Genomic DNA, 12,352 nt, shown 5'->3' with positions numbered 1-12,352 from the left:
TGCTTGTGTGTTAGTGATGAAAGTGACAGACATGATGTCCTTGAGGGAACATCTGAGCTCATCAAAACTGACAAGATAGATGTGTCCTCAAAGTCACTTCCAGTATTTCCTTTGCTGCAGTTTAACCCATCTAGCTTTGGAAACTTAACAGAGGGAGTGGTGGTGTTTAAAACTGTCCTTTGAATTTGCCTGTCTTCGCTGACCAGAGGGAAAAATATAGGCTGTGATCCTGGATTAATTGTTTCTGTTACATGTCAGGATGTATACTAGCTAAATTGATTCCTGCCAGTTTTGTAGCTAAACCTAAACTCCTCCTTTGCTAACTAACAGCTCTCATTATTGATCACTAAGAAGTTCTCTCATCCCAGGTGCCACCCTTCAATTTGCTTGGTCTACAGAGAACCACTGATTGAGTCATCTATGCTCTGCTCTGAAATTAAAGCCATAAAAGCAGTAGAAGATGAAAAGGAAGTTGGTAAAGACTGTGTGGATCTGAGAACAAGCTCTAATAATTAGTCTTTAATGTGATTTTTATGCACTGTGGAGATGTGACATTTTATGCTGATGCTATGTTGATATAGGAAGCCTCAAAGGTTTTGTTACCATAATCTTCCATAAGTTTAGATACATATTTCAGGCTTATCCAAATGTATTAGATGTAGGCATTGGATAGAAAAGTTCATGGAACATTTTTTCGCTATAGTTGATCTAAATATGACACATTAGCAGATTGCTTTGTGGTCTTTCAGTACATTAACTTTTGATATAGTGTAGGAATAATGACAGTCTCAAAAAAAATCAAGTTAATAAAATCAACAGAACTGGTTTAACTTCAAATAAAACTTATTTTTTAAGTTAAGCCTTAGGTTATCATTCAGGTTGGTTATTATTTGAGGTTTCTGCCCATAACTGTCGTACTGTGGGTTGTGGTATTTGTATCTTAAGCTCCCTTTCAAAGTCAAGCACAAAGTCTGTAAGATTGTCTTTCAGTGGAACTACTTTCATTAATTGAAAAGGCTTTCAAAGGCAAGATTTGCTTGCCATCTTCAGTTTTCTATGTTCTTTTGATCTATTAATCCATCATATTCCTTTCTCTGTTATCACAAAATACAGGTAAATATAGGAATATCAGTATAATTTGTCATTTGGGGATATTTTCAACTTGCTTTGCACAGGTGTAATTGGTGAAACAGAGTGGAAACAAAGGCAGTGGCCTCACATGCCTTAGCACTTCACTCTTCCATGACTACACCCAACAAATCTGTTCGCGTCAAACCACTTTTTTCAAGCCACCTACTAAGAACAGCTTTTTGAACTAAAATGTCTTCAACATTATGCTTGAACATAAAATTGTTTTGACTTAAGCCAGTGGCAGTCAAAGGCACCCCTTCAGAGAAACTCCCTGTTGGCCACAAAAGCCAAAGTTCTGAAAAGTCAGTTTAGTCTCACCTGCAGTCACACAGAGCCCTGTCTTCTCCAGCTACCTTCCAAGAGCTGCAGCTTCCTTCATGGGCCCAACAGCTTCTTTTCACCATTTGGGAAACCAAAAGGTTTCACAAGTTCTCAGTCATCATCACATTCTATCCAACTGAACTCATTCTTCAGCTACGTTATTTTTGCAGACAGAAGAAAACTCAAAGCGGGGAGGGATTGTTTGTGGATTGCTACATATTCGGGATAATCTTTGAAAGATGTATGAAGATGCATGGTGGTTCTGTTTGTCTCCATAGATAGGACTGCAACTAATGTTGGAGGTGTTCTAAATATGTTTATAAGAACTCCTTACACAAATGATACAACTACAGGAAAATGACCACTGTCTCACACTGTAAAGAAGTTGAACTTGGTCCCAGAATCAAGCGTTTCTTTTTGCAGACCATGAATACATCCACTGCACTTCTGCCTTGACAACAGATCTGATATTTTGTCAAATTGCCTTTCCTAAGAATTGCTTGGCATAATTTCATTCTGATTCTAGGGTATTTTGTAGATTTTTTGCTTCATTTTTTCAGCATTTTTATAAAACAAGGACATTTTTAATTAACATATAACCAAGTGCAATTTTCACTTGTAGTTTTTACAGACCCTGTGTGCAAAGCAAGAAGACAAACAGTCAGGTTTCTGTTGCCTTGCAATATATATAATGATCACTTTTTTAAACTATAAAAATACAGTTTATTTAAGGTAAATGCATTTGGGTTCTATTGGGAATATGTTTATAGCCTTTGGGACCTGTAAAGAGAGCATATGCATAGCTACGGGGCACATCTCATGTTGAATTTGAAATCTTTCTAATTATAATGAATTGGAAATTTTTTGGGTATTGAAAGCTATGCTTTTGCAGTGGATGTGGTCAATGGGGATTGTTGGGTTTTATAGACTTATGGCTGTAAAATAATAGTGTGCTATCTGGTTTAAAGCAATAATAGAGGCCAGAGCATTTTGATTTTTTTAATTAATTAATTTTCATTTCCAAGTTCCTAAGAAGCATGAAACCAGAATAAATAACTCCTAAGACTTTTACCCCAATAACATTAATTATTTTGTACTGGTTATTATCAAGAATAATTACAAGTCACATTATGTCATGGAAATTATTTACCTTACAGATCTTCTTGAACCTAAGTCTTAAGGCATGGAAATATCTAAGCCCAAGCAATGGTATAAAATCAGTTACAAGAAGCACTCAATGAAGCATGTTGGAATGCCTTTTTTGTTTCAGAGTTAGAGAAGACAAAAAAGAATTCCAATGAAAGGTTAATATTGATGGAAATAGAATAAGAAATTAAAACAAAAATAAAGAAAGGGATAGGGAAAGGGGAAAACACTGTTGTTTTAAGCTTCATACAGTATATCTCAATTTCTTTTTTTAATATAATCCTGCTGAATTTAATAACACTTCAAGAATAATCAAATGCATATTTTCACCCTTACATCAAATGCATTGTACTTATTTTTATTCAAATTAAATTCTTTCAAAGTTCTAGAAAGTTCTTAGACTTTCTTACAGATTCATGTCAGATGAGTAGATGATCTTCTGCTGACCTCTGAAATTTGTCTACTTCACTGAAACCAATAAAAGACTCCTATTGCCTTCTAAAGATTTCTGTCAAATTAGAGATTCTTCTCTTGGGAAGATCTGTAAATAGCAGTAAATAATTTGCAATCTAGACAAAATCTGGATTGTAACTGTGCTTGTAACTAGCAGGCAATTCTTGGGGACTACAGAGAGTAGCAAAGTATCAAAGTATCAAATTAAGTGTGTATTGCTCAAGGGTGAACGGATCAAGATTAAATTGATCTGAAAGAAAAACATCCATAAAATATCCACTTGTCCCAAATGAAATACTGTAGAGGATAGAATATGCAAAATTGTCAATGAAAATTATGCATTTTTCAACTTTCAAGTGCACAGAACACACTCAGTGAGAATAAATACAGGATCATTAGTGATAATATTATCAACCCGATAGTAATTTGGAACAATTCTGCTATATTTGGCTGCAACTAAATAGCTTAACCAGCTAAAAGCAAACTAGTTGTTGTGGATATAATAAATCTAGTAATATTTCTCCTCATGTCCTCCTTACAGTTGCTCCACCAGAAATATAATGGAGTATGAAATTGCAAACAAACTTTACCAGAAAAACTAGATTATATTTTCATTAATTATACTTGTGTTGTTTTGTATTTTACTGAAAAGCAGTAATGTCCATCATTCAAGTGCAAGACATTTAATTCTGTACAAGTTTCTTATTTAGGCACTGTTGTCCTTCAGCTCTTAGTGAAATAGTTAATTGAAATAGCTTAATATGATATTGTTACAAGGATAGTATGGCAAAATCTAAATCAGCTTAATCCCTTTCAACATAAAAATTTATAATGGCACATGTTGTGCCAGTATTTTTCTTGCTTCTTTGTTTGTGTTTTGGTTTGGTTTGTTTTTTTTTTTTTTTTTTGTCTTGTTACTGATGTTAGAAATGGACCCAGACAAAGTTCAGAATACAATTCCATAGAAAGAATTAACTGAATTCTTCTCATCACTTTTTGGCATGGAAAATACAAAAAAAAAAAAAAAAAAAAAAAAAAAAGGCATCACTTATGATGTTGTAGCAGTGTTTGCATCTCATTCTTGCCCTCTATTAGATTGCTATCCACAAGTTAGTCCACTTTACTCTGATTTTGAGCACAATTACTTTAGCAGATGTCCCATGGGAGAGCTGCTCAGTCCTCTCTAACAATGCTCTCTCAGAAGATCAAGAAAGCAACTTTGGCTTTTCTTTGCTGTGAAAATGGGCAACATTTTAAGAATAATACAGATTAGAGCCCTGTAAATATGGACTCATTGATCTGCCTCTATCAATGGCATGGGCCTGGTGTATATATATAAGCTATCACAACCTAATCAAGGAGGACAGTTTTATCCCTCCTGTAATTTCTCTATTGGTACACCCTTAGTGTACCACACTGAGTTAGCCACAATATTTATCTAACTATTGCTACAAAAATGTCAGGAGAACAGGAGAAATGTTGGAACCAGGCATGCAGTCTCCTACTCCCAAATCGGTATGTTCCTGGGCAGAAAACAGAGATGAAAAGGTGTATCTCCCATTACAGGTCCCTTGAGCCATCCAGTGTCCCAGAAAGAGACTGTTTTAAGGTGGGGGTGGGAGGGTGGGTGGGTGGGGGGGTGGGAAATTATATTTATTACAAACAGAGTGAAATGTTTCTGGTATCTGGAAGACAAAGATAGTGTGGCCATTAGTGTTGGTCTTACTATTTCCCACATTGTCAATATACTTGCCAAAACTGAATTTATCAGCTCAGGGTTTAGTTTATCTAAATGTTCCACAAGGAATAATTTGTTTACGAAGGTTTTTAAAGATTGGGGAAAATCCAGTATTCTATTGACATATGCTATATATTTAATTTCATGCTGTGGTTTCAATGTCTCTTCAGATAAATTATAGTAAAATCTTTGCTAGGAAGAATGAAGTTGTTTCAGTATCTGTGGGGTGTAAAATGCAGGGCTAGGAAATATGTTAATTGAAAAAATCTTTGTGTATATTCTTGCAGTGGTTTGAAGAATACGTCTGCTGAATTTTTTGGCCAGTTGGTCCTAAATATTACAAGTTTTGTATTTTTCAGGTTTATTGTCTTTTCTATAGTGAGAAAATCCTGTAATAAAGTGATTAAATAGATCCATTTTTATTTTTTAGGCATATTGGAGATAACATCTGTAGAAATTGGAGTTGTGGCAGTTAAGTCTATTAAGAGCAACTACTATTTAGCCATGAACAAAAAAGGAAAAGTCTACGGCTCTGTAAGTACCTTTTTACATTCCAGTGGATTTCAGGAGTCAGCACAGTTCCCTGTCTTGCCTATTGAAACACTGCTTGTCTGTGTATTGCTACTAATTATACCTGAAGTTAGCTTTTCATCCAAATTTCATCCTCTGATAAACCAGGTTCCACAAGCTTCCTGTTGTTTGCTAAGCTCATGTCATACCAACATAACTGCTGGGATTTATCATGCTTACTGCCTCAGTCATACTGCTTATTAAGGAGTGTTCAGTAGAGAGGGTCTCACAAAATGTAATCTTTAAGGTTTGTTTTCCCTGTTTTTTTCTACAGTGCAATCACACTTAGCAGAAATTTGAGGGTGGGGGAGAGAGGAATAAAGGTGCCTGAAATCTTGGAAACTTGAGCTGATGGAGTAAACACACCAATCATTAGCAGGCTTTAAATTGACTGTATTGACTACTGATTATTATTATGGACAGTACAGAGAGACATTAACTGAAATATCAGCAGCTAAGATTTATTTGAACAGAATTCAGGTAACACTTGAAAGTTGTCCATATATACTTAATTTGTATTTGTGTAAGTTTGGGGTTACAAATACTTTCAGGGGAAAAAAATCCAAATGCCAAAACCCAAAAGTAATCAGCCAAACAAAAACAAACCAACCCAAGGAAACTCAGAAACTATCTAAATATTTTTACTAGAAAGAGATATGATCTATAGATCTAACAACTAAACTCAAATATATCTTCACACATCCCCATGACTGCACAAACACCAGATTGTTCTGGTATTACATCTGGTTTGGTTTGCAGTTTTGCAATGTTGTTCCAGTTCCTGGAAAGGTTATAAGCCATTCTGCAGGTTGCTTAATGTTCAGATCATCCATATCCTTTATAGAAAGGAGCTCACATATAGCAAATGAGTTTATGGTAGAGCAATGTATCTAGGCCTCCTATTTCTGCTGACAACAACAAATGGTAATCTCAAGTGAGACTCGAGGGGCCTCTAGTTATTTGGCCCTCTTTCTTAAGGAAACATTTCTACAGAGTGTGTTTAGTTCATAAAAGCTATATAAACTGTCCTCCCTTACCTGCACTGTGGCTAGTCACTCCTGGTTCAACAACATACTTCTGGTTTTCTAAACTCTGTGACAGTGTCAAAGAATCACATTAAGGAAAGAAAGAACAAAGACATTTTTTCTTATATTCCTGTAAATGTAGATTTAATTTCTAGGTCTATACTGGTCAGAAATACAGGATGATCAGTGCTTATTGAGAGAGAAAACTGTGTACTGAGTTACTCAGTACAGTCATTGATCATGGGTATGCTTCTGTACATAAGTGAAGGTTTTAGCATAAATCACCACTTTCAGTTCACGCATCTCAGTTGTGCACTTCAGTCATTTGTGATGGTCCATCCCAAAGCCCAAGACAGACTCTCTTAGCCCAGCTGTCAGCCTTGCCTGGTGTGGTGAGAGTCTGCTTACAGTCTATCCCAACACTATATATGTACAAAAGACATTGAAGCAGCTTTCATGTACCATAGATGGAAATTGCTGCCATAAGATTTGGTAATTCATAGTGTATTAGAAATAGTGTTGACAGGAAGATACGAATGTGGGAAGCCCTCTTTTTTAATTCCAGCTGAGATAATTTTTCAATATTCACATCATAAAATCACAACATAATGATTTATCAAAACCTATTCCATAATACTTTAGCAATTTCAAGAATGCTTCTGTTATTATTTTTCCCATAATCCCAGGACTTGCAGTTAGCCTCATATTACTACAGTGTAGCAGCTTGCAGATGGATATGAATTCCAAAACCAGAACCATTAAAAATTGTAAAAACACCCTTGAGCATGTGCACAATAGATATTGGTGCAGACTTATGCTGAAATTTGTTTGAAATGAGCAAAGCAGTCCAGTGTAGCACTCAGACCTCTGGCAGTAAGACTTCTTAAGCACATCAAAGCATCATCTTTTCTGTTATCTAAGAATAGAAGTAAAAGTTGAGTTTGAGTACAATTCTGCATCTAGGAAAACAAGCAAAGCTCTTTCTAGTTTAATCAAATACTTTTCCATTTGACTAATTTTGGTTAAAATGAGGGGAAAAAAGTCTCGCTCTTAGATTTCTTTAATAAAATTAGCTTCTTTAAGCTTCTTTAACAAATTGGCAGAAAGGAGAAGTTGCTGTGGTTTAGAACTGTGATTGATGAGCACCTCCCTTTTTAATTCCTTGATGCCAGAGGTGACATATTACAGAAAATAACTGGTAAATTATCTGTATGGTGGCTTTGTGAGTGTAGGCAATATCAGTAGTGGTCTTGTAAAAAGTCTTGCCTTGATAGAGTCTTCCCCACTGCTCATTGTTCAAATAACTACTAATCCTGAAATTAAAGAGCACTTTGAGAGCCAAACTGAATTTGAATGTATGGAATTTCATCAAGCAGGTCTTCAGTGGTTGTAGAAGCAACTAAGGGAAACATAAACTATTTACACAAAATTCTCACTGGATCAAATACTTAGCATTAACTAGTATAAAAATTTTAATTTAAATTATTAGGTATGGAAAATATATTTTACTTGATTTCGTTGACAAGAAACTTGATTTATTATTCAGACGTATTTCTTGCCTTGTTCACAATAACATTAAAAATAGTGCATGTAGTACGTGTTTCATAGTCTAAGATTCTGACCTGTTTCTCCCTGAGCTGTGCAGTGACATCTTATTTTCTGAAATGCAGGAACAACAAAATGCTGATTTTTCATTTTAATTTAATTATGTTTCAAACATCCCACTTTTTAAAGCCTTCTAAATGCAATATAAGTAGTTTGTTAAAATTGGATGGCTGTATATATATAGGAATTACTTTTTTATGAAATGAACTATTATTGGCTTCTGTGTAGAAAAGTATCTATGTAAAATTACACTTAACAGTATAGAAAAAAAGTAGGCTCCCTTACATTCTTCCACAGGCTTGTGTTTTTGATTCCTTCTAACAGCCTGACAACTGGTTCTCCTTTAAAAGTAGAAAATCTTAATCTCTGGTCCCATAAAATTAGTTCCAACCTTGTTTAGTCAATAAGATATGGGATCATACATGATACCCTTTTATGCTAAGCTTATTTTCAGGTCAGCCAAGTGAATAGGCCTCACATCAATTGTGATAGCAGCATAACAGTGATTTGCATCTATCCAAAAAAAGCCCTTTTTCATTACCAGTGTGGTCTAAAGATTCTTACTTTAAATAAGAAATAGTCCTACTCCATCAATATTTGTTTAATGTATGGTATCAATAATCTCATTTGAGATATTTAAAAGTTATATTTGTAGAACTGAAATGTGATTTATGATTCCAAGATTACTTTCTCATGCTTTTGAATTTATGACTGAGAACTTGATTTAATATTCTTGCCATATTCCAACACAGAGAAGCTAATTTTCAGTTCTTAATGAATGATGATGCTTTATATGCTGTGGACACAGTGAAACGTTTATTTAAATACACTGTAAAAGAGTGTCACATACAAAGACTACAATCTTCTGAAACATTTTTTAAAAGTATTTGCCTTCAGTATGCTGAAATGTTATGTTGTTCTGAATCTGTGGGTTTCTTCTTCTTTTCACAGAAGGAGTTTAATAGTGATTGCAAATTGAAGGAAAGAATAGAAGAAAATGGATATAACACATACGCGTCCTTAAATTGGAAGCACAATGGAAGGCAAATGTTTGTGGCCCTGAATGGGAGGGGAACCACAAAGAGAGGACAGAAAACAAGAAGGAAAAACACTTCAGCTCACTTTCTTCCTATGGTAGTCATGTCGTAGAGGAACAAACTTTTTTTGACGCAGTTGAACCAAAGGCTGTTATGTCAAGAATATTTGGTAATTCTCTTAAAAGGTAGATGCGGAGAAGTAGCACAGACATCTGCATGTTTGAAATGAGAGCAGGGGAAGCCTTTGAAAGTTTTGTACCTATTGCTGGCACATGAAATACCTTTATTTAGTTCGTTGTCATATCTTATAATCAAAATGAAGCTGGATCAAAGGGGATGGAATTTATTGCCAGTGTGAACTTTTTATTTTTTTTTAATCACTGCAACAGACCTTGATGGACATAAGAAAGTCTGGTGCGTGATCTTCATGGGGAATGCTATTTATGGAATACTAACTCTTATCAAATCCTAAATTGCTCATTCAAGCCTAATGATTCTATGAACAGTTAGACACACAAGCATTTACTGGAAGCACTTGGGTCATATGCACAAATAATGACATTTCTGAAGAAGCTTTGTGGACAAATGGATAGGATAAGCAAAGTAGTGTATAACTGTTCTAACAAAATGAATAGTATGGTTTGCTTGTATGTCCTAAATTCATTTCTTTTTATTTCTCTCTAAGTTATTTATTTAATAGGATGTTAAATATCTTTTTTTTTATTTGAAATATTTCCTCATTTGCTTCTTTCTTATTTTCCCTTTTTCTTAGTACTTCACAGAGAGGTTGATAGATTAAAATGTCAGAGCCTCAGAAGTACTCAGAGAACTAGACAAGGCTTTAAAGGCAGAATTTAGAGTGTATACTCCATTTTTTCCTAAACTGTCTTGCACTTAAGCATAAGACCAAACAAGCAGTGCTTGGATTTATGGTATTGGGTGTCTTTATATTGGAGAATTTTTTGTACTTATCAGCACTCAAGAAAAACCTTCAAGAAATACTTTGTTCAAAGGGTCTTTCTGCTATTTTGAAATTAAGAGGAGCCACATCTGTACTTGGGTGTCAATGCATCTATGTGTATATTCATCTGACTTTGATTTCAGTTTGGAGCTAGTATCTAACACACGGCTATCAGTGTGATATTCTACAGCACACATTGGGCTGGACCCCTGATGTGGTCAGCCCTGTTAACACCACTGAGACTGCAAGTGTTAAAATAAAACAGTAGTGTGTAATTCCTAAGTGTAACATTTGGCTGAAAGGTAAGCAAGAAGGCAACACAGTCCTGCACACCTCTTTCAATTGATATTCTCATTCAACCCATTTGTCTTTGGTACCAACCTGAAGAATCACAGGCATGTAGTGGCAGTGATATCTAGCTAAGGGCTGCAAGACCAAAATCATCCTTATGAGATCTAAAATCATGCTCATGCATTTTTCAGAGATTATTACTCACGTGTATATCACATATGAGAGCCAACTGAAAAGCTGTGCTGGTTTCCAGCTTTAGCATGCCTTTCATAACCATCACAGTAACTAAAGGCTCAAAATACATAATATCCAGCACATTTCTATGAAGTGTTACTCGTCCTGTGGCTTAACTTGAGCAACTGCAGTATAATAAAGTTAAGCATAATATGAAGTCTGTTCAATTAAAGTTACATAAGGTTTGTTTTATATTTTGCTTTACTCAGTAATTTTAGAGAGCTCTGGATAGCTCACCAGTGTAACCATATTGAGATTCATTTTGTTAGAGCAGATAAATAGAAAACAGTACATCAAACAATTTGTACCACTGTCTTCACATTGTATTCCACTAAATAAATAAATAAGCCTTTGCAGTGTCTTTAGTAAGAAACAAAAGTAGTATAATATTATTTTGTTTTAAATACTTTAACTGATAACTATAAGATTATATTGATGCTGCAGTTTATCTTCAATATTTCTCGTTGTGAAAAAGTTGGTTTTATTTTTATTGTTTGGAGACTGTATTTTGGTACAAAGGAGAGCCTTGCTTAATGTGTCTTTTTGAGAATGTTTAACCTCTATAAAGGCTGGTGTTGTTGGAATCTTCTATAACTTATTTAAGTCAATGTTTAACCAGCACTTCAATCTTAATCTGTTATTTAAATATTAGCTGTTTTTTTAAAAAAAGCAAAAAAAAAAAGCTTTCCCATAAAATACAAAATGGTCAGATTATATATCCTGTCCTTAAATAAAGTCAGCTGTTTTAAAACTAGGAATTAATTGAGAGACAACATATTTTTAGTTGATAGCTGATGTTGTATTTCATGGTACTTTATCTCCTGTTTTCTTCTTCACAAATGACATTTTTCTAGAAAGAGACATAAGAATTTCAGATTTTAAATGTAATTGCAGCTCACAGCAAAATTTAACTACCGTGATAAAAGTGAATTTCTGTTGTTTAAATTTGTAATCAGTAATTAAAACTGACAAGACATAATGGACCACCCGTACTGAACCTTCAGTATGAGTTGGATGAATGCAGTATTGAATGACAACTTAAAGAACATTTAGGGTACAAATGAAATTCTCTTCTTACAGACTTACCTAGATGACTTGGTCAGGGGAGGATTATGCATAAATATTATCATAGTACTCAAAACACTATGCTGCTCGAATGACAAGATCAGGAAATACCACTTTCCCAAAGTGAGCCAGGAGCCATTTGTGACATGAAGAGTGGTTTCTGAAAATTAACCAAAATAAAAAACCCTTGAAGGAATCAATGATTTCTGTGTGTTTGGTATACTGTAACGCCCACTATAGTGGGAGCAAACTGCAGTTATTAGAGTATCCCAAGTCCTCAACCATAAGCTCTGTTTTCTGTCACCCTGAGCATAACAGTCTCCTGAGTTAAAGGAAAACAGGGGGAGGGGTTTAGAAAATAAAAGGGATACCAAAATCACTGAGCAACAATGTATAGTATGTTATATTTAAATAAAAATAATAAAATGTGGGGATTAGAGAATAAAAGTATTGTCTTTGTTTGTTTTATTAACCTGAAATTGTACTGCACAATAAAAATAAAAAAGAAAAAGATCTGTTGTATTACGGGCTGTGATTTCATGCTGTATACTCCCCAAAAATAATTTGAACATTTCAAAGTATTTTTAACATTTTGTATATGTGAGGCCACTATCTCCACACTAATAACAACCAAATGCTTCAGATTCTTCCTGTATTTGAATCCACCTAGTTTTATACAGTGGAATAAAGCAATTAATTTAGAAGAAGCATGTTTGATGAAAGATAGAAGGGGTTTAGGAAGAAGAGCATGTACTAATAATTTTAAAGTAAACTT

General features: G+C 34.6%; 1 protein-coding gene across 6 annotated transcripts in view; it reads left to right on the top strand.

The window, feature by feature from the left end:
• Nucleotides 1-12,099, top strand: part of FGF10 (fibroblast growth factor 10) — a 61,286-nt gene extending 49,187 nt beyond the window's left edge. For all 6 annotated transcript variants that reach the window (XM_068176688.1, XM_068176683.1, XM_068176684.1 and 3 more), the window contains 2 exons: nt 5,220-5,323; nt 8,941-12,099. In XM_068176688.1, the coding sequence (XP_068032789.1) occupies nt 5,220-5,323; nt 8,941-9,138 (302 nt within the window). In that variant the 3' untranslated portion in view covers nt 9,139-12,099. The remainder of the gene's footprint in view (nt 1-5,219; nt 5,324-8,940) is intronic.
• The last annotated feature ends 253 nt before the right edge of the window (nt 12,100-12,352 follow it).

Source organism: Anomalospiza imberbis, chromosome Z (assembly GCF_031753505.1).
Source record: "Anomalospiza imberbis isolate Cuckoo-Finch-1a 21T00152 chromosome Z, ASM3175350v1, whole genome shotgun sequence".
NCBI classification, from domain to species: Eukaryota; Metazoa; Chordata; class Aves; order Passeriformes; family Viduidae; genus Anomalospiza; species Anomalospiza imberbis.
Note: the sequence above shows the minus strand (reverse complement) of the source record. Positions and strands in the feature narration are given on the sequence as shown.